This window comes from Nipponia nippon, unplaced genomic scaffold (assembly GCF_047370975.1).
Source record: "Nipponia nippon isolate SJK-2023a ecotype South Korea unplaced genomic scaffold, ASM4737097v1 scaffold_3, whole genome shotgun sequence".
In the NCBI taxonomy this organism is placed as follows: Eukaryota; Metazoa; Chordata; class Aves; order Pelecaniformes; family Threskiornithidae; genus Nipponia; species Nipponia nippon.
Window position 1 is genome coordinate 86,075,530 of NW_028262347.1, and position 23,125 is coordinate 86,098,654.

Below are 23,125 nucleotides of genomic sequence, written 5' to 3' on the forward strand. Positions count from 1 at the left end.
ATAAACACCACATGCTGTCAAGCCTGAACCTCCCCACCTCCTCTGTCGTGATGTTAAGTAAAAATATCTCTTCAAAGTACTGAACTAAGTTGAAAAAAAAGCCATAAATGCAGGTTAATCTCTATATAATCTTCATTTTCCACTTCTGGAAGCAAACAAGGGAGGGGAAAAGAGCCATATGGCTTTTACAAACATCTACCTATATCAGATCTGGAAGCAGAACCTAGGTCTGGCCTGGCATATATTTCACAGTCAATGAAATCCCTCTTTAACAACTTTATCAACATTAGAAACAAAGCAATTTAGAAATAGTTTTCTACTTACTGGACCACAAATCCTGAGAAATCAGGCAGAAAAACAGCACTCAAAAGTTGAACTGGCACAGGAGTTGCTGAGTCTTTGTGATGAAGATGAATTTGAAGGTGGCAGCATATCAAGGAGAAAACACACCCACACACCCATCTATCCATCAAAGCAAAACAAAAAACAGATGGGACTTTTAAAACAAAGAAAACTCCTACATCATGCACAAAAGCAAAGGGTGGCTTCACCATCACATGATGGCATGGGTGATGAAACTGCAGCTGACCTTGAGACCACAAATTCATAGGAGGAAGAAGGGTGGAGAGGAAAAAAAAAAAAAAAAAATCTATCCAGAAATCTTAAGGTTATGAGCTCTCCCTGACTCACCCGCTCCTGGCATCATGCTTTGGTGGGCTTACCAAGGTATACTGTTTGCATTTGTATATAATTCTTCTTCTGATGGTCCATAACTGACTACCCTTCAAAGACTGTGGAAGACACGAAACCTTCACTCCAGTCCAGTAAGGTCAGACCTTAGGATGGCCAGGTTTGAAATTACTCTGACAATCAGGAGAAATGGTATATAACTTAAAGCCCAAGAAAACAAGAATTTAACAATTCAAAAGATAAGCCATTATTTCTGCCATACCAGCAACTGCAAACCGACATCTGATAATACTAACTTCCTTTTGAAAAGTTAGACAACTAACAAAACAACCATTTAATATATTATACATATAAAAAAAGGGCAGGGAGGGGGGGACGGGGATGGTGGTGATAGTGTTCTTTCCCTAGAACGTTATACGTGGTTTTGGTATCTTAATTTTAGACACATTTCACTCCTTTTCCTATGAATATACAGTTGGGGGGTGGTGGTGGTGTTTGTTTTAAACAAAACAGCATCAATTGTTTTCTATTTCAAACTGTCTTACAGACTAATACTTCCGAAAATGAAGGAACAGCCCTTGATCAAAGATGATGCCATTCCAGTCACAGCACACTTACAAAAGCAATGCAACCTCAGCACGTGAGCACACTGCAGGCAAAGCTTCATTTTTACATACAGGTAATCAGAGAATTAACAAACTAAGTAGCTAATGGATACTTTGTAAATGAGAATCTATTGCTAAATACCTACAAGAAGTGACAGGTTAGAAAGTATTGCATGATGTATGTTTCTAATTCTTTATTAAATCAATAGTGTCAATCTCTTATTGAGACTGATAATGTTTACAAAAATACTGCAGCAGATTCTGGACTGCACAAAAACATGTGTAACCCTCACTCCACTTGAAAATGCAGGACATTTCCAGACATTTTGCATACTATACTGATATCTGCAAAGATCTTGTCAGGAAACTATTGCTGTTTTTAAAACCACGGCTCCTGGAAACAAGAGTAAATTTTCACTCACCTCAAAATGTGAGAGTAAAAATTTAATTAAGGCATTTTATATTACTCACCAAGCAATCTGATGACTTAAAATAATCAGAGACACCAATGCAAGTAATAGCAACCTACCAAATGTATTTTGAAGCAGAACACAGCCATGATACTAAAGATGGTGTCATTATTACTGCTCATAAAACAGAGATGAAGAAAGTGTGCAGATTTATTTTACAGTGCTAAAAATCAAAAACAAGGTCTCAAAATTCATCCAGTTAGTACCATATTATTACAAATTCACATTGCGTCCAGCAACTTGACAGCTCGACGCTAACCTGAATTACAGCAGCAGTACTTACTAGGAGGAAAAAATGAATTTGCCAGAAAGATTAGTTAAGCTTTAGACATTTAACGAAATTTGAAACATATTTAAGGTCAGCATCCAAGAACACTGTTGGTATTTTTCATCAGTGAAAGCTTCCAGTTTGAGAAAGGTTGCAAACAAAGTCCTCAACAGATGACTGAGATGAGGTGTTTTGTCCAGAGCCACATGCAGGAAGAGAAAGCATTATTTTTCTTGCAGGACTTTTTCAGGATGTGGTAATCTGCAATGCCATGAGATATGGCAGCCTGTTCAAACACAGCTCACTGAGCTAATACCCAACTTTATGGAAATATTTTGATCCATTTTAGTTTTCCTTTCTGTATATAAACAAATTCAGATATTTACTAAATAAAAGGGTCATACTGAAGTCACCTCCCTAATGGTAAGAATCAAGCACATGAACAAGTGCCTAGAACATTTACATGTCCAAATACTTCTATTGCTACAATTATGCAAAGTTTCCACATTCAGCCTCTAATTCTGCCAAAGGAATGAGTCAGTGCATCCTTTAAATACAGATCAGAAACCAAATAGCACATTTTCCTTTTCACTTAATTGCTGACAGCCACTGAAGATGTATCTGTTATGCTGGAGGTATGACGGACCTCTACTCCAAGGCAAAATAGGAAACAGCCTCTGAAGAGCCATCCTTGAAGCCCTTTGCACAGGATTTACGTATACAATCAACTTGGAAATGCAGAAGCAAATGATGCTTCACTGTAGATGGAATTTTTTGGTTCCTCCACCTCATCTGGCACATGATCAAAAAAGCAGTCAAGTGTAACATATTCCTCCTCCATAAGGAAGAAGGATGTATCCTTTAACAAACATGATGTCTTAAAATCAGTCTCGCTGAACTGACAAACAGAAATCCTCCATTCATCTCCAACAGCCAGGCCTTCTTCAAATCATGAATCATCACAGGGTGACTGACTCACAGAAAAATATTTGTTGAAAGGTGGATTTACTCATCCTTTTTTCTGCTATTTACAAAATTTAATTGCCTTTAAACAAAGCTTAATTTATTTGTAGCTTGACTCAAATGTTGCAATAAAGTTCATAACAGGCATCTGTCACAGTAATTATGATCAGTTGACTTAGTATTAAGGTAGGATCATATAAAAAAGGAGACATGCAAAGCTGATATAGCAGTAAAAGTCATACGCTGGGGCTGACAGTTATCCTGACCTATATTCCTACTTTCATTTCAGCATCAATACTCCTCCCTAACCATTTCACCCATTTCAGAAAAAGAGCTGCAGAGCTAACACAGGCAAGTATTTCACTGGGATGTTGATGCTGAAATATCCACCAGTTTTAATCAGTATCTTCAGTGATCAGAACCTCGGTCTCCACAGAAATCCATACACTAGAGAAACAGGGCCCTACGTCCCAACATAGGGAAAGGCCCTTAACTCAGAGTACAACAGTAAAAAACAGGTTTTCAATTGCTCCTTAACTTACAGATATGTAAACCGTAAGTGCTTTTTTACAAGCCATATTAAAAAAAAATAAAAGTGACAGAAGCCTAATTCCTCAAGAAAAATTTAAAAATGATACACTAAGTTTAACTCCTCAACTTCGAGCCAGTCTGGCTTTCTCCTCCCTGTTTTTGGGGCAGTTAAGTTCTTAGTTCTGAAGGTGAGCCTGCAAAAAGAAGTAACCCTGCAGCAAATGAGGGTATAAATGTTTATAGTGCACCTGATAGCCTGTGGTAATCACTTACACCAACCTTTCACCCCCTCCCCAGAAAACACAGCAAACTACGCCTCACTTTATGGGGTAAGCTCTGGAACACTCATTTTAAGGTGTGAGCATGGCTTCAAGAGCTACCAGCTCACCCTCATTTGCTTTGGGGCAACTTGTTCACACAGCCATTCCCTTCTGGGTGATGAAGGAAATTTTATGAGACTTACTGCATTTCAGACATTTCTGGACAATTATCTTCATTTTTCCTTTTTCTGCCACACTGCAGAGCTCTAAAATACTTTCCAACTTTCAGCAACAAGTGAACCTACGTTAAGTGCAGTTGCTCTAAAAGATCACCAGTACTTGTATGCAATTAATTCCTTTAAAACCAGCTTCATTTCCAGAACAAGGTGGCTCATCAAATGTATAAGGCCTACGTAAGTGACACTATGTTTGGTGCCTTAAAGAAGTCAAGTCTCAGCCAGCTACTTTTTACAGTCCAAAACCTGCCCAAATTTAGTGTTAGCAACAATGCTATTTCAGGCAGGAGGCTGGACTGGAGACCTCCAGAGGCCCCTTCCAACCAGAGCTGCTAGGAAAACTCTCAGCACCTGGACAGGACCGAGATGTTCATAGTCATAGCAGAGCTTGACCTGAATGCCCTAGCCCAAACCTTTAACACAAGAAATTGATGGTGTCAAGTGAAAGGACACACCAGATTACTTGGAGAACAACTGCTCCATCTCCCAGAGCACCTTAAAGGAAGAGTGGCTACTTCCCACTCCCTCATTTTTTTTTCTTTTTTTTACTTCTTTTTAAAGATAATTTACTTACCCTGGAGGCTAACTTGCTATGTGGGACGGGTCGGTGATGACTTTAAGACTTTCAACTCCTGGACCCTTTTCAGGCAGATAATGCATGCAAGAACACTGCAACTCCTCCTGCTTTAAATGCCCAAGAAAGACATTCCCATGGTGCTGTCCAGGCAGAAGTTGGGCAGCTGTGGAGGACGGCTATGTATCCTCTCCCTCCTAGAAGCTCAGGAGAAGGAGCAAAAAAGCTCACAGGTTTGAATTATTTCATGCCTGCCACAGGAAAACAGTAGCTAGCAGAACAGGCAGCACAAAGCAATACTGAATTAGTCCAACCACCTTCAGCTCTGATAAAACAGAAGTTGCCCCAGCTCTTAAATCCATCTACGGCACATTTGTAAGAGGAATGACCAATGAAATTACTTATTTGTACATATAAACATACAGGCACGCTTCATCTTGTGTCCCTTATTTGTTACAAATGCTCAGCAACATCCCTGTTACAGCACGTGTTTTTGTAATTCTGCTTATGTAATAAACAGTGTATTGAGCTGAGAAAAACCATCAAATCTGCAAGTTTAGAAAGTCAACACAGCAGCAAATCATCAAAAATCCTTGTTCACAACATCTGTCAAACAGAACCAAGATCAATCTGCGGAACACCCACTCTGTTTCATTCCTTCAAAGTTCGTCAACAGCAGTAATATTAACTTTAGGTAATTCACACTCTTCTTTGAAGTGGCAGTTTTCCAGGATGTCCTTATAATAGTCCTTGAGGTCCAGGTAAGTAGAGATGGTTTCATTTGAGTGATGAAACGACATTAGTTTTTCATTCAACAGCATCTGCACTTGATACTCTTCTTTAGAGGTTTTCACTTGATCACAGTGGTAAAGCACAAATACCAGGTTGGCTGCGTAAGGCACAATCTGGCCACTGCGAAATTTCCGATGCGTTTGTCTGATGTAATTGTTTGCCCTGAGAGGCTCATCATCTTTGAAGAAACCCATAAGAGCAAGTAGTGGCTGAAGTGTCTCTGCATGTCCAACTTGTACAATCAAAGGTGAAGAAATGGGTTTTGAACTAGAAAAGAAAAAAGTGCAAAGGATGAGCAAGAGCTGGGCTTTAAAACAAACATACCAACATACTGCATGGCTGTCAGCAACAAGGCTTAAAGAAGTAGACTTTGAACTTGTTTTACTCCTATGCCCAATAAAAACCTGTTTGGGAATTTCAGTATATTACAGACTTTTTTTAAAGCATCCAAGCTTCCTATACTTTGTCCCAATTTAAGGTATTGGCTTTTACATAAAACGTAAGAAGTTGTACTAAACATAGTTAGGCTACAGCTAGAGCCTAATATAAATACAGTAAACAAAAGCAAGAAACAGATCAATGTTGTGCGTCCATATACTCAGTACATCTCTCCAACTCACCGTGTTATTTATGACTCTTTCCGTCATTTTAAAATTGTAAAGCTTTTGGATCCTTTGCCCTCTTCCCTTCCCCCTCCATTCTTTGTTCCCTCCTCTGACTCATTTTGACTAGTTCATTTATATCCTCCCTTCCACACACACCTTCAGGGAAGTATTTTTAGGTTTTAGGACACATTCACATCCCTCCTGTCAGTCAACAAATAGGAACAGCAGCAAAAAACACATGCCTATAGAAGACAGAAGGCTATTCCTTTGATCTCCTGCAATTTCCAGCTCAGAGATCTCCTTGGCCAGATGTGGCTTCTATGTAATGTAGGACCTCTCAATGAATCTTTCCTTTGTCAAATCTCTCCTTAAATCCACATACATTTTTAGCATGCACAACATCCTGTGGCCAGGAGTTGCACAGCTTCACACACTACTCTTAATTTTTTCTATTTGTAGATGCTATGTAACATTTAATCCTTTCTACTTACAAATTTGCGATAATATTATTTCCAAGTTGAGAAATCCTACCTTAATCATTCCACAATTTTTCCAAATGAGCTATATCCTTTTAGATCAGAGTATGAGAAATGCACAATACTCAAGACAGTAAACTACATCCTAAATCCATGCTGCACCCATGATGCTCTTTGATTTCTTAATTCATGACGTCTAACACGTTTTCTAGTTACAGAAGTTCGAGATACTTCCAGACAACTCTAATGACCACAAAACTAAACTCCTAAAGGTCCTTTTACAATCCTCCTAGTAGAAACAATTTATCTTATTTACCTTGAATAAAAGTGCTGCATTTGCAACGCCATGTAACTTCTCACATCTTTCTCCCAGTCACTTACAACACACTGAGCAGCCCAGATCCTTGCAGATCTATCTCCACTAGGGACCTGCCTCTGCTAGGAAAATCAGTCAGCTATCCCTACGCCCCATTTCTTTCATTTTTATTCATTTTTTACCCATGTAAGGACCTTCCCCCTTAACCCCAGCTGCTTGATTTCTTTTGATAAGGAAACCTGTTGAAAGATGTTTGGAAATCATGACTGTCTCTCCCAGATCACCCCATTTGTATGCTTGCTGATGCTTCCCAAGAGCTCCACGAGATGTTTTCCTTTCCATACCGACACTACTCAGTCAGCCATACTGACACTACTCTGGTATACCACATTCATCAAGATACTTATCAATGCTAGTCTCAATCATTATTTCTACTAGACTGGCCTGTAATTCCGATTCTCTCCTGGAGCTGCTTTTTTCTTTTTTCCTTTATTTAATTATTTGGTTTTAAATCATCACAACAGCTCCCACAAGCTTCTTGGCTGAAACCAACATGCACTGGCTGTGATTTCAGCTATTTCATTCAAGTTCTTTTCGCACTCTTGGGAGAGTATCACCCAGCTCTAGCAACTCAGCACATTTTTATTTTGTCCCAGCTGCACGCTGGGACATGCCTGCTTCCAAACACGGTGGTCTGTATTTTACAGTTTACTAAGCAATGAAGCTAGTAATGTAAATATGCTGCTAAAGTCTCCAAAACAAGTGTTACATAGGCATTATTCATTCCACAGGAAGTGGATTTCACATCCCCCCCCCCCCCAAAAAAAAAGATTTCAGAGCTGCTATGAAAAAAAAAAAAAATTAACATTCTGGCTATCAGCACTGGCTTTAAGCAAGGTTTGGCTTTACTTTCCAGCTGGCCAGCTAGCAGGAATTTTGAAATGGAAGCAAATCACAAAAAATATGGTTAACTTCTTAGCTACAAAACCAGCAAGACATACATTTCCAAAACAGGAAACAAATTATAGCATATATGCATACACAAACAAAGAAGTTTTAAAGAACAAGTAAAGAAAATCTCATGGAGACAAAAGAAGGAATAAACAGGTGCTCATTCTCACTGTAACTTGAGTTTTTATTTCACCTGCTTTAGTCTCATGAAATCCTCATCCTAACCGGCCAAACTACCTTGGGAGACAAACCAAACCTCTCCCACTCACAGCTATCCCACTGTATTATTTTAACAAGGATTAAAACTGTTTCCTTATACAATACAAGCCTGAGTTTTCAATAGCCTCTAACACAGTATACTTGGTTTCTCACCAGCTTACTTAGAAATATCTGATTTCTAAGACTACTCAAGCACTCCCTGTTCAGTGTCTGGGGTCATGACTCCAGTTTAGATATAGTTTCATATCATCTAATAATGACAATAAAAATCACCATCAAGGTTAAAACAGCAACAGTAATATTTTTAATTACGGGGAAATCATGAGAGATTGCCTCTTCAGAGCATGTACACAGGCAAAGGTTACTACTGCCCCTACATTTCTGATAAACACAGGAGCGCAAAGCACAATCAACAAAACACTGATAAATTCAAAACAGTAGCACAGGCTAATAAAATATTAAATGGAAGGCCTGAGGTTTCCACACTCAATATTCTTTATGATCGATTAATGACTCAGCATTACATGGAAGCATCAGGCAAAATTCTCAACATCGTACTCTGGCAACTGCTAACGATATTTCAATTCACTTTTTTCCTCCCTTCTATTTAGTAGTAAACAACTTGGGAAAGCACACTGATCAGTAGGAAAAAAAAAAAATCTCATTTCCAACTTTAAAGGGAGGTGAAGAGACTGCGCATAAAACTTTGCCATAAAATATTAAGAGCTTGTCTCAAAGTGATTGCTGGTGATTGGTTTCATATTCATTTTATGGGGCACTTCCAAATGAGCAGAAGCGGCTGCCACTAGGCAGAACACAAGCAGGGTTCATTGAAGAGATGTGTCAACTTCAGCTACTGAACCACCCACGCTGTAACCTTCTAAGTAAATTTGACCACAGCTGAAAATGAAGAAGTTACTGAACAATTCATCAGCACAACCCTGAAAGCTAAGTCTCAAAATGGAATAAAAGGCACTGTGGAGAAGCACAGACGCAGGATTTATTATTCAGACAAATTCTATTTCTCTTTAATCTCAGCAGATTCGGGTTTAATCCCAAATCTTCTGCATCAGCTCACCCATCCTCAACAGTAGATCGTTCCTACTCTTCCTACACTGTCCCGCATGACATCCTTGTCTCTAAATTGGAGAGACATGGATCCAACAGATGGACCTCTCAGTGGATAAGGAATGGCTGGACGGTTGCACTCAAGAGTTGCAGCCAATGGCTCGATGTCCAAGTGGTAATCAGTGACAAGTGGCGTTCCTCAGGGGTCGGTATTGGGACTAGCACTGTTTAACATCTTTGTTGGCAACATGGACAGTGGGACTGAGTGCACCCTCAGCAAGTTTGCTGACAGCACTAAGCTGCGTGGTGCGGTCGACATGCTGGCAGATAGGGATGCCATCCAGAGGGACCCTGACAGGCTGGAAAGATGGGCCCATGCAAACCTCATGAAGTTCAACAAGGCCAAGTGCAAGGTCCTGCACATGGATCAGGGCAATCCCAAGCACAAATACAGGCTGGGCAAAGAATGGATTGAGAGCAGCCCTGAGGAGAAGGACTTGGGGGTATTGGTTGATGAGAAGCTCAACATGACACAGCAATGTGCACTTACAGCCCAGAAAGCCAACCGTATCCTGGGCTGCATCAAAAGAAGCGTGGCCAGCAGGTCAAGGGAGGTGATTCTCCCCTTCTACTCTGCTCTCCTGAGACCCCACCTGGAGTGCTGCGTTCAGCTCTGGGGCCACCAACATAGGAAGGACATGGACCTGTTGGACTGAGTTCAGAGGAGGGCCACAAAAATGATCAGAGAGCTGGAGCACCTTTCCTATGAGGACAGGCTGAGAGAGTTGGGGTTGTTCAGCCTGGAGAAGAGAAGGCTCTGGGGAGACCTTATAGCAGCCTTCCAGTACCTGAAGTAGGCCTACAAGAAAGCTGGAGAGGGATTTTTTACAAGGGCACATAGTGATAGGACAAGGGGTAATGGCTATAAACTGAAAGAGGGTAGATTTAGATTAGATATAAGGAAGAAATTCTTCACTATGAGGGTGGCGAGGCACTGGAACAGGTTGCCCAGAGAAGTTGTGGATGCCCCATCCCTGGAAGTGTTCAAGGCCAGGTTGGATGGGGCTTTGAGCAACTTCGTCTGGTGGAAGGTGTCGTTGCCCATGGCAGGGAGGTGGGAACCAGATGATCTTTAAGGTCCCTTCCAACCCAAACCATCCTATGATTCCACGATTCGTAGGACTACTGATCCATATCTAAAGTGATGTAAGAAGTTAACTTTCTTTTAACCAAAGTTTATTTCCTAAGCACCAATGTGACTTTCAGCTAGAGATAACCCAAACCCCAGGAGACAGTGGGATAAGAAGAAACATTTCCTACAGCAAAGCTTAACCAGCCAACCTTCAAACGGCATGTAAAAATCTCTCCTACAGCTTCAAAGAAGGTAAGTTTTAACAACTGTTAAGCAAGCTTAGACTACATTCTGTCCTTTTTCTCCCCAATACAAAAGCCAGGACAAAGGACTCAAACCTCTGTTTTCAGCTATGGGATGAATTCTCCATCCCTCCCACCTTCCCTTGTGATTTATTTCTGGAAAAATCAGCTGGAGGAACCCCACATCTACAAGGAAACAGCAAAGATCAGGGAATGCAGTGGCAGGACTCAGAGGGCAGCAGAAATACTTAATAGTGGTGTTGCTCAACGTGTTACCACCAGTGGAGGGGAAAAAAAAAAAAAAAAGTCTGTCAAACAGTATTAAGTCCTCATGTGTCAAAACTTCCACCTTAAATAGTAGAACAGAAGACAGCTGCAGTTTCTGACAAACAGACTTCTGCAGTTTCAAAGGCTCTTTTCTGAATGATCCCACCTCCCACGTTCTTACGGACCTCAGAGATTAAATGCGTTACTGCAGCAGCATCGTGCTGATGCTAAATGTTGAACCATCATGACAAGCCAAAACCAAATCAAGAGGGTCATGCCACTTGTCAAACCCTTCCTATCCAAGGTGAATACTGGTTAGAGCAGTTCGTTTGCGTGTTAGTTGCCTACGTATTGTTTTGCTTGTTTTTTTTTAATTCCTTAGATAAAGGGACATGACTGTATAAAAGTTGCTGAGATATCTTTTCAGAGCAATCCTGAGCAAGCACGTATTAGGTAATTAATGTGAGATTAAGTATGTTCTGGCAGGTTTGAAAGGCACAAGCAACACTAAATATCTAGTTCTAGGCAGACAGATGAAAAGACATGTTCCCAGGGGAGGTCCCCTGGTCTGCTCAGGTATCTGAGAGAAGTCAGCAAACACACACACATGCACATTTCAGAAATACAGACACAGGAATGCTGCTGAATGTGCTACAAGGACCTATGGAGAATTTCACATCTCTACCTGGTTTCCCCAAAAGCACCCTTTAATCATGTCAGAAACCGCATCTTTGAAAGATGGGGCTATCAAAACCAACCATATAATATGATACAAAGCTGCTGTTGGAGACATTTACAGCTTATTAGCAAAAGTAATCCCATTTCTCTGATTGTCTGGAAATGAAGTAAAGACCTGCATGTTTTTCAGGTGTACTAATGTAAACTGTGTGGTCTATTGAACTGTAGAGCTGGCACGTTGTTCTGTGAATACATGAACATCTTATCACAGGGATCAGTTTACCCAACACATGTGCAACACCTGTTCTCCTCTCTGCACAGATATACTGAAGCCAAGCAATGGGTTTTTTTGGTAAGTTATATACCAGTATGTAATTAGCAGATGAGGTGACAAACACCTAGTCCAGAAGCCTTCATCACAGGCTCTCCCAGTACCCCAAAGATCCAGGGGACACAGTGGGGAAACCCCTGAAGTGGCCCCATACAAAGCCACGTGGAGCCATCCACACCTCCATGCCCCCTGAGAAAGGGACCCTCTGGGAAGCACAGTACCAACGCCTCTGACCTGGCATTGGTATGAAGCAAGAGTTGCTTCATACCTCAAAGTAAGCCCATGTAGTATGCATCTGGCTACAAACTGCCCTGCACTTCAAATAATGTAAATCACATGTCCACATGTCATAGCCCTGGTTCTCCTTTGGAGTTGCTCTGCTACTGGGTGGGAGAACAAACACACTTTTTTTTTTTTTTTTTTAGAACTGCCACCAAGGGACACAGGACTCCGTGAACCTCCTGATGCCCTCAGAGAGCCACGCACCTGCACTGTGCAAACGCAGGATCCCAGCGGCAACCAAGAAGTTTTATTAAAAGAAATGACTGAACAATTTGGATCTGAGCAAAAGTGGTTTTTTAAATCCAATTATACAATTTCTACTGCATATGTGGAAGCTTTTTGCTCTGTTCCCTTTGTACGTATTATAAAAAGATAGTTTTGAACAGTTAATTGTTTTTAGATCATATACTGAATTATTTTCTACTGGAGTCATAGTTTTGAAAGGAGCGATTAGCGCACAGTAGTAAATGACTACAGAAAGGTTATCAACTGTGTTGTGAACTGACCTGCAAAGAGGAAGGCAGATTACGTGAAACAATAAAAGCTACCAATAAATTGGCAAATTAAGCTGTTTACCTTATGGCTTAGCCTGGTATAACTACAAAGATCACCTTCACTTGATCTTGAAGTATGTTCAAATTCAATAAGTCCTTTTTTTAAATACCTTGAACCTGCTTACTCTCAGAGGAAACCAACAAATATTTTGCAGTCTGTATGTGCAACTGGGTTAGTATTTTCAGTTGTTGGCCATATACTTTAAATATTGAAATGGCTGCACAAAGCATACCTCCCAATTTCCAGGGCCTTATCATAATCCATTCGGACAGTACAAGTAATAACAGGTATTTCATATTCTCTTTCATGAACAAGAAAGGCAGACTTGCTAAATATTTGAAGCTAGAAGAAAAAAGTATAAAACAGCTTTAATGAATAGCTGATATCCTTAAAGTGTGCCACAACCAATTTTCAAATCCACCCCTGTGCAAGTGTGTAGCTGTTAAGGTTGGTTTGTTGTTTTTTTTTTTTTAATAAGATTAGCAGCTTCGTATTGCATTAACTACCAAAATATTTTGATTTCTCATCAACACATGCAGTTCTGGTTGGCAGAACAGCATTCCCAGGTCACAGATGTAAGGCTCACCTGGGCATCTCACAGAAACCTGAAGCTGAAAAGCAATGCACGTCTTTATCACTTCTATATACAGTTTTCCTACAGATTCATACCCTACACTGCAGCAACAGGGGCTTCCTCCTGCAACCGTAGTGTTTCCCATTTATCCTCCCAAGTTCAGTGTCCCAAGTCTCCCAACAAGGCAAGAAGCCAGCGAGCAATGGGGTTGAGCTGGCAGTCCCAGCAGTCCCATGCAACACACAGACCAGATATGCCTCTTGAGGAGGGACAGGAGCCCATCAACTCTGAAGTTATTCCTACCATCAGCACTATGCTGGCGGCTGGGGGGGAAGGCAGGAATCATAATAGGTTTTGGCCACTAGCCATAGCCCACATATGAGCCACAAAGAACTCAATGCTGCTTCTGAGGTAAGGCGATACTCATTGATTGCTCCTCTACATCTCAACGTCGAAGCGTCTCTAAATACCACAGCTTTGGGAAACTGGACACTTTCTAACTGTTTAAACAAATGCTAACTGGGAAGAGCAGCCTTTCAAGGATTCTTCCATAGTAGCACAACTGCAAGCAAACATGCACACATGTATCACCACCTGGCAGTTTTACCAATATAACAAAGAGCAGGGACACTTTCAGTAAGACCTAGGCTCCAGTGTGGGGAAAACCCAACAGTTTAGTGAAGAATATTTCCCCATTAGCTTCTTTGCCACATAGTTGCATAGCCTGACTCTGTATTTTATACCTGTAGCAGGAAGACTTGGGAAAAATGCAGTTCTTATGTCTTCACAAAAATAAAGTGCTTTATGGACTAGGACAACTGCCCAAGTACATTTCAGTACAAGAAATCACCTGGTTTAATTTTATATTCAACTTGCGATACAATTTTTTTTTTTTTGTAATTAAGAAAATTTGTATGGAAGAGAGAGCCCTGGCCCCCAACCTCTCCCTAGAAATCTGACCATGACATTTCCTTACAGACTGGTAAGGAGGTATGGAGGAATATGGTCCTGAAAGGCCCACTGCAACTGCGGTAAGGTCTCAAGGAGTAGATGCTTTCTACTGAAGAACTGACCTCTATTAGACACTTATACTTTATTACTACTGAGGGTGCAGAAGAATGGGGTCCACGCATGAGTGTGCTCACAGTAGGTGGTCAGTAATACAACTATCAATAAATTCAAGTTCCTGAATTCAAGTTCCAACACCTTTCCACCAGCTGTCTGGATGGGAACAGTTGACGAGAGCAATCATATAGTGAAAATCCCTTTCACAGCCTTCAAACCATCTTGCTGTACAGCAAGACCTACACAGAAGAGACTATTGCTAGTTTAAACCAAGAATTCACATGATGAAAGATCCTAAAAATGACTGAAACTTTTGCACTGCAAATTGAAGGTAGGGCTAATTAGCAATAGGTATTTATTACCACCTTCATAATTTTCTTAAGGATAGACTAATCAGCAGAAGATATTTTCCCCGGAAGAAAGAAAAGGGAGCTTTAACAAGGCAACTAATAAGGCAACTAAGCGCAGTGAGCAATCAGATAGCAAGGTCAAGAATCACTTCATGGAAGAAACAGAGTTACAAAAAAAGCAAGGTTTCTCTTTTAAATTCAGCTGTAACTGGGAATGAAAACAGGACAAAGCTACTGAATACTTAAAGTATGCTACAAAAATGCAGCGTTGCCAACACTGTTCTCCACTGCCAAGCCTGAAGCAGAATGGATAATCCAGATCCCTCAGCTTCTTGCTGGAACAGAAACGCTCCCCCTTCTACTTTTGGATAGCCCAATCTAAGCTTTCCAGAAAGAAAGGAGAACTTGGAGCAAAGATAATGCTTTGGCCATAAATTTGTTGTCCTTAAATTTTTAAAACAAACAGCCAGTTACAAAACAATGTTAAACATCGCTAAATTGAAACAACATCCCACTAAGACTTATCATCACAAAGGTTCATTTTCTGAGAAATGAACTGCTGCAAGTATTTAGCCTGTTGCCTTGAAGCTGCACAATACCATATAAAAAAAAAAAAAAAAAAGAGAGGCACTCATGCACACACATATGCACAACCAAACATTTTTTACTGTTATTAACACAGGCATATTTTTTTATTTGTATGGTTTCTTGTTTTCATATGTACTCTCATATTGCCACAGGATCCAGGATAAGTCTCTCTCCCTAGATGAAAAAGCATTAGTCACACCTCTGCTCTCTAGATCACAAGAGAGACAAGCTGCTCCAATACATTGGTGGTGGCAGATTTCCACACATTCTTAAGTGCACCGGGTTACCCAATTCAGCTTATACACAAGTCTTCAGTGCTTTAAGACTGCCACCTTACGTTGTGGGATGGAGCGACACGCTCCTTTTGTACAAGGCAATGCACGATGCAGACGCAACAGACTGCTCACCCAGCTTTGAATTTTGCAAGATTTTTAGGGTCCTGTTCCTTTACACACACGCATAAATTCACTACCTGCTTCCCTCTGTGGTGGCAATACAACACGAGAGCCCCAGAGATTGCAACCAGACTTCTGTAGCCAAAGCTGAAAGGCAGGATGAAGCTATCTCTGTCCTGTAGTGCTCTGCCTCAGATACCTGCTCTTCCCCAGGGACCCTGCCCCACCTTGTAATTTACTGACTGCTGATTTAGTTCTCAATGAATCAGAAGTATAGATACAGATTTTGGCAACTATGGCTTTTTTATTATTATTAAACTTACAGGGATATCTTACACACAGTTGAGACACACAGCTACAATAAGTGCATATAATTTAAGGATTGAAAGGCTGTCACTGTTCGAAGAGTAAATTACCCTAAAAGGAAACAAAATCGAACACTATCCTTACATGAGCCAAGCTGCACTTCGAAGTTATTTTTCAGATTTCAGAAGGACAGAGGGGTGTTTAGGGTCTTGCTTGCCTGTTTTTCTTTTAACCTCCACTTCTTCCTGATCTTCTCATTCCCAGTTCTTACTTTCTCTGTTCGTAGGGACAGACACAGCACATGACAGAGGCAATCACAGCAGCATGCTTGTCAATGTGTTCACAGTTGGGTGTTAATGACCTGTGCCCTGATGCATTTTTCATTTAGCTCTCTAGTAGGCTGAAGAAAGGATGCAGTGAAGAGGTTTATTTAAAGGGTGGTAACCACTGCTTTGACTCCAGAACTACCAAAACAAGAGGTATCACCAACTCCCACACAAGCCTTAAATTTCCAGACACCAGAGTGATCATTTGACAGCACAATTTCTTAAGCCAGCTTGGCTGGAGAGGGGTCACTATTGCTAGCCGCCCATCTTTTTCATTCACAGCAACTCCTCCCCAAAACCAAACTTACTTCATGTTTCCAACTGCCAAGTTTTAACCCATTCATGGCAAAATGAACAGAGGTGTCTCCTTTGTGCTGGCTGATGCACAGCACAGGCGAGATTCAGAAAGGCTCCTGACTGCCACTGCCCCACAACACAGCAGTCCTGTATACTCCCATCCTCAGCTCTCATTTCCAACCCTGTACAGCCCCCTTCCCTGGGCTTACATAATCATTAGAGCAGGATCAAGGCACTAATCTGGATGCAAGTGTTAGGAAAGTCTACATGTACATCTCAAAGGCAAATTTTCAGCGCATTTACCTCCTCGCATGCTAAGTCGATACTTCGTTAAAAACAGACATGTCAGTCTGATTTTCCAGGTGAATCCCAAAAATAATTAAGATAAACAGTCCAAGTACTGTTTACCTAACAATAACACCACTTTAGATGAAAGAAACTATGTCATGTGTTGTATTAAACATGACCTCAACATTCCTGCATCACTCAGAGCTCCAGTGATGAACACAGGGTATCTCTCTGCATCCCACACTAAAGGACAGCAAAAAAGCCAATTGACTGAGAGTTATGCTTCAACTGACTTAACACACAGTTCTTCTACCACTGTTAATGTCCAGCTTGGATCCTCAGTCAGTAAACTTTTAAAGGAAAAAAACTTCTTTCCTGTCTTCTCTGCTATAAAATGGTTATCATCAACTTTATGGATCATTCCTCCAACCCAAAATATGAATGCTACTTCTAATTTCAGTCTGCCAACTAAAAGGAAAAAAACAAAACAAAACACGTCTTCCACCAAGTTATCATGTAAAAAATATGTATAGCCAGCCTCAAATATCCATGACTCATGCTTTTCTTTCTGAAATATCAAAGCCATTACTATCATTCTGTTGGGTGTTAGGTAGATCTACTTTAATATATCGACTACAGAAAGTCCCAAGAATGCTAGGAATGCAAGAACATCCACCACCTGTAACAAACGTTTACGTGTCAACACCAAAGCTGAATTTGCTTGTTGTAAGTCGAAGTTATTTATAAATTGGTTTCTATCAAGTATTTAACAACACAATATTTATATAATCTTACAATCACATCCTTGATACTGTGTACTTTTATAAACGTTTCCACACTTATCTGCTAAGATATTAATTCATGTGATTGACTACCAAACTATGAATTTATAATTCCTCATTTTGCATATGGAGCATGCACACAGGTTGTAAATTAATTCTCATATGAATGCACTGCATTTAAGCCTAAAGCAGCTATCAAAAAAAACAGATTACCAGCACATGAAAGCAAATGTAGGCAATTCTGTGACACAAACATCCCAACCTGTAACTGAAGCCTTTTGTTTTCTCCATGCCACAACAGATCCCAGTTTCATTCCTATTGTACTTCTCTGCATCATACCAATTCACACAAGACAAGATCAACACCAAACAGATGCTGAATCACAACTGCTGACTGATACAATCTCATAGGAGTAAACAATACACAAAAAGAGCACAGGCATCTCATCTCTAATTTTAAGGAAGTATGGGGTGGTTATATCCTGATACTATAAAGGCAGTTTTGAGGACTGCGCAACTCAGTGGATACAGTACCACTGCTATTGTTCTTCCACTGACACATTTGACTGTTGTCAAATCATGGCAATAGATGAAGACAAACCATTTTATCAGACCACCATCCTTTGGAGACACCTCGTTATGGTATTTCCAAGACTATTAACAGTTACTTGTAAGGCCTAATATCTTCCTACAGCTCCAACGTTGTTCCCAAACTACAGCTTTGCTCTAAAAGCATATGGATGGGAAACTAAATATCCTAGACAGAGTTCTCGGACTGGCCAGCTGAACTACTGACTTTAGATTCATCCAACAAATCAAGGCATTTACGACGACTTCAGGATAGAAGTGTCTTTCTTCTGTTCTTACAGGGCACTGAGTATATCACCTAAAGTCTGCCCTTCCCTAGTTAGAACAAAGCAGGCGTGTTACAACAAGGCTGGTTTGCTGTTACAGCTCCGGCCTCTTGGATCCTGCAACAGGCCGTTCTCATCTACAGTCACTAAGTGTTTGGATTGATCTGTAATAATTATTTTTCCATGATTACATTTCAACACCTTTAGTCTGAAGCTTTAATAACGCAAGAGACTCAAATCAAACACACGCAGAAAGAAAGATTTCCACGCTGAAGTGCTTAAGTAACCAGATAACAGAACATATCATGGGGATGCTTTCAACCCACAGTCTTACATTTTCACCACAAATTAATTTTAACGAGGACATTTTAAACAAAAAGCTCATTGAGTTAAAACAATGGCCTCTTCTCAAACTGTGCAGGAAGAGAACACCATTATCAGACACAGCAGCTGGCTGGCCCTTGAAGGCCTGTGTGGATCAGTAAGTTAAAAGACGGAAATACATTACTGGGCACAAGAGCATCAATGGAAGGAAAAAAAAATACTCTTTAAAGTAATACTGCTCTATTAAAAATTTGATTCTCTCCATTAAAATTCTCATAGCTCAAACTCTCCTGACTTTGTTACATTTGGAAGTAAAGTACTTCTATTCACATTAAATCCAACTCAGGATTGACCACAGAAAGCTTGTAGCCAAAGCACAAAAGCCTTTTCATTTACCTTTTGCTCTCTTCCACCGCTTTGTCCAAATGCTGGAAGATATCTTGGAATAAAATGCAGCTGGAGCGACTATTGATGTCATAGCCATATCCTCTCTTCCAGTATTGCTTCAGGTCGTTCAGATATTCCAGTACCTAAAGTTACAGAGTTCACAAGTTTTTATTATGGCACAGAGGGAAAATAAAGAACCTACAACCTGGAGCAATGACACTACCACACGCTGCATGAAATCAACAATTCTTTGACACAAAAAAAAACCCAACCAAACATCAAGGCTCCAGTTCAAACCACTTCAGCATAAAACCAGACACAATAGATCAGACTAAAGAGCCACCAAATTCAGCATCCTGTCTCTGATCACGCTCATAATCAGGCCTAGGGAAAACAGCAGGCACACTTCCCCAGACTCCAGCAGTTTTCAGCTCAGGGCTTTGAGCCCTAAGGTGGTTTTCTACAAATTTACACAGACTTCAGTGGATTCTCTCCCACAATAGCCCAATCTCCCCTTTGAACGTACCAAATTTTAGCCTTAATAGTACCCTGCAGCTTGGCTACACACTGTGTAAAAAAAAAAAAAAAAAAAAAAAAAAAAAAAATCTGCTGCGACCCTGCCTGCTGCTAGCTTCATTTGGTACCCATTAGGTACCGCACATGACAAGACAATCATTAGCCACTGCTTTTTTAGCATTTCTGATTTTGCCTTATGAAGGTCAAAGATCCTTAGCTTAGTTAGTCATTCTTCAGATGGAAGCAATCCCATACCTTTAACTGAGTTTGTCTATTTCTACATTCTAGATATCTGCACATATCTCAGAAAGACAAAACTGTGCCTTAGATTTATGTAAGAGCACATGACGCTCTCCTTGTTTTCTGTTGCTTTTCTTACAATTCCTAGCATTAAAGTTGGTTTTTTTATTTTTGTTCATTAATTTTACTGTAGCTGAGCCGATGTTTTCATGGGTCTATACCATCAGAATTTTACTTCTCAGTGGCACAACAGATCTGAGAGATGGCCACCTCGTATATGAAGTTTTAACTTCGTATCCCATACACATCGTTTCATAGCGAACACCATCTGCCACTGTATTGCTGTGTAATCCACCCTCACAGGGCCCCTTGGCAAAGCCTCTCAAACACCCTGTATTCTTACTACCCCAAGTAACTCCATATGATCAGGAAGCTTTCCCACCTCACTGCTAAGTTATTTATAAATATATTGAACAGCACAGGTCTCAGCAGAAGTCCATGGTGACCTTCCTCCTCTTTGAGAGGACAGCATTTACTCCTAACTCCACTGCCTATCCTTTAGCAAACCACCTATCCATGTAGAGACCTCCCCTCTTTCCCAGGTGTGCTAAGTTTCCTTAAGAGCCTCAGAGGGGCCTTACTGAACATGTTTTGGAGTGCCAAATCAATGACATCACTCTTGATCCCTTCAAAGGGTACATCAGGTACTTTTTGAAAGAAAAGGAACCAACATTAAGTCTCATTTACCTGAGTTCTACTAGTTTTATTAACAGGCATTAGGTTTAGACATGTGGCAGTCCCCAAAACACTATAAAAAGAGTCTTTAGAGGACCTAGAAGACCTCATTTGATGTCCTCTGGAATCAAGGCACTTTATCATATGATTACCATATGCAAAACAAAGCTGTCCAGAGCATTTCTGATGTTACAGAAATAGAAGCATGTAAGAATTAAGCACAATAGGAAAAGACTGTTTTGATCAGGACAAATCAAGACTGCACCAGTATTTAAGTCTGAATGAAGACAGGTATTTCAGTCTTGCTGCCTGATTAATCCAGAGCTCTTTGGAGACCGAAGAAGTGGTTCGTTAGACTGAAGAATAAGGGGCACACAACTTACAACTCTTTGCAGAGTTAGAAGTCGTATCTGAACACCAACGCATCTTTTAAAGGCTTCTCAAATCTCTCTCCCATTTAGCACCTACCTTGGCATCTTCTTCACTGAAGAGCGAACACCATGGGGAGGTCACATTTTTTACAGCCAACTCATATGAGCAGGTGAGAAAAGCTACTTGAACAAGATCTGCAATAAATCCAACGAACAAGCAAAAGATAAATCACTGCTACACAAGTAGCAACTTTCTCTCAACTTGCCCCTAAAACAAAATGTAGTGCAATTTAGCAATGCAAACAATGTAATCCAATCACCGGTCCAAAGGCCAAGCACAAAAAATAAGCCGTTTTCAACAGAAGTAGGCATTGATCGCTAGTGCATTCTCATCACCACAAAGGACTGAGGAGCCAGCACCAGGAAGGCGTGTCTGTTCGACACAGAGCAGTCTCTGACTACCGCTACTCGTCCTCCACATTAGTGGCTGAGTTTGAACAGCAGCATGCCGACTTTGAGACTGTGGCTTTAGGGACATGCTGGAAACGACAGCAACACCTGTTGCTCCGCCCTGACTTGACCACACAGGGAAGCCTGGCACTTCTCTTCTGGACAAGTGAGGTTACAACACGGACATACCTGCCCATCTTTTCCTGAGGCTATTTGTGTGTTTGAATTGTAACAGGTTTTACAAAAGCTGCATCTGCTCAACAAAGCAGAATTAAAAGAATAACACACTTGTATCCCTGAAAACAAAGGTAAAGTTGATTTCATCTGTAGGAAAGATATTTTCAAACGTTTTTTTCTTCCAATCACTGACTAACAAGCATTCATTACTGCAACACCAGAACACATTTGCATGCTTATGCATTTAATTAGAGACTGCGTCTCCGATTCACACCATATTTCAAATTACCTACTCTGCATAACTACACAGCACCTCGGAAATTGTTCTCAGCCAGACTCGGAGCCAAAGCCACCTGTAACAGGCATTCATTACCTGCGTTCAGCTCCTCCACGGGCAAACACAAAGCACTCGCAACCTTCTCCAAGACCTTCCTCATCTCCGGCCCCTCTTTGAAGGCATCCACCTGGCACATCGCCGCATCGTTCTCCTCCACCAAGGCAACAAATTTGGCGCAGTGATCAAAAAACCGCATCAAGGAATCGTTAACTTCAACCTCCACCTCTGAAAGCAAACGCGGGCCTCAGGAATGCAGCCGGGAGAGGCATCGCCGTCCCCAAGGATACGGGGCCCGGCCACCCAGGCACCCTCCCGGGGACAGCCCCCCCCCCCCCCCCCGCGGTGTCCCGACGGGGGGAACGCGGGGTGCAGGGTCCTCCTCAGCCTGGGGCTGGGGGACACGGGACTGGCCTCACGGCTTCCCTCAGCCCCGCGGAAGGCGTGGGGCTCCCTCAGGGAAGGGGCGGGGGGGTCCGGGCTCACCGTCGCTGCCGAGGCCGAGGGAAGGCTCGAGCCCGCGGCGGAAGGCGGCGCCGCTCTGCAGGCAGCGGTGCTTGGAGCTGCTGGCGACCGCCAGGCGGCGGCGGGCGGCGAAGAGGGCGGGGAAGCGGGCGGCCAAGCGGCGGGCCAGGTGCTCCATGTCGCGCCGGCCCTGCGGCGCCAGCCGCCCGTCGAGGCTCTCCTCGTACCACATCTGCCAGGCGGCCAGGTCGGCGGCGGCAGGGCAGGCTGCTGCCGCGGCGGCTGGGCGGCGGAGGAGGCGGGCGTGCAGGTCGCCCAGGCGGCGGATCTGCCCGGCCGTGGGGTAGCGGGTGCCGTGGCGGACCAAGGCGCGGAGCTGCAGCGGCGCGCAGGCAGCGGGCAGCCGCGACTCGGCCGCGGCGGGACCCAGCGACAGCGGGTCTCGCACCAGGTGCGGGTTCACCTCCTCGTAGCGGGACTTAGTGCCGAAGTAGCTGCTTAACCCCGCGTTCGCCACCGCCAGCAGCAGAAAGAGGAGGACGGCGGAGGGCAGAGCAGCAGCTGGCCGGCGCGGCGCCATGGCAGCAACTGCGCGGCTGCCGCAGGAAGAGGCGGAGCCGAGCCGAGCCGAGCGGAGCCGCCTCCTCTCCCCTTCCCTTCGCCTCAGGGGCCGCGTCTCAAGGCCGGCGGCTCGCAGGCAGGCGGGGAGCCGCCCCGAGCGAGCCATAGGCTGTCCTCAGGGCCTTCGCGACCCTCCCGCCAAGCCTGGGGCGGTGGCTCCCCTCAGGCC

The 23,125-nt window shown here is 42.3% G+C and overlaps 2 protein-coding genes across 2 annotated transcripts in view; both read right to left on the reverse strand.

Annotated features, from left to right (window-relative positions):
* Positions 1–4,695, reverse strand: part of PAPSS2 (3'-phosphoadenosine 5'-phosphosulfate synthase 2) — a 50,404-nt gene extending 45,709 nt beyond the window's left edge. Inside the window, exon 1 of the mRNA XM_087768081.1 lies at positions 4,598–4,695. The gene's annotated coding sequence lies outside the window, so the exon portion shown is untranslated. The remainder of the gene's footprint in view (positions 1–4,597) is intronic.
* On the reverse strand, positions 1,898–23,123 carry MINPP1 (multiple inositol-polyphosphate phosphatase 1). Its single transcript, XM_087768083.1, has 5 exons — positions 22,357–23,123; positions 21,910–22,098; positions 21,007–21,104; positions 19,057–19,190; positions 1,898–5,656 (listed from the first exon to the last, which is right to left on the reverse strand). The coding sequence occupies exons 1-5, from the start codon at positions 23,060–23,062 to the stop codon at positions 5,257–5,259; spliced, it is 1,527 nt and encodes a 508-aa protein (XP_087624209.1). The 5' UTR covers positions 23,063–23,123; the 3' UTR covers positions 1,898–5,256.
* Between the last annotated feature and the right edge of the window lie 2 nt (positions 23,124–23,125).

What these genes read in the sequence shown, in the direction of transcription:
- MINPP1 (XM_087768083.1), bottom strand. Translation starts at nt 23,062, where the DNA reads ATGGCTCGCTCGGGGCGGCTCCCCGCCTGCCTGCGAGCCGCCGGCCTT. An exon ending in CGTGGAGGAGCTGAACGCAG is followed by an intron (nt 21,105 to 21,909) that starts GTAATGAATGCC and finishes GATTTATTGCAG; the next exon opens with ATCTTGTTCAAGTAGCTTTT. An exon ending in TCAGTGAAGAAGATGCCAAG is followed by an intron (nt 19,191 to 21,006) that starts GTAGGTGCTAAA and finishes CTGTAACTTTAG; the next exon opens with GTACTGGAATATCTGAACGA.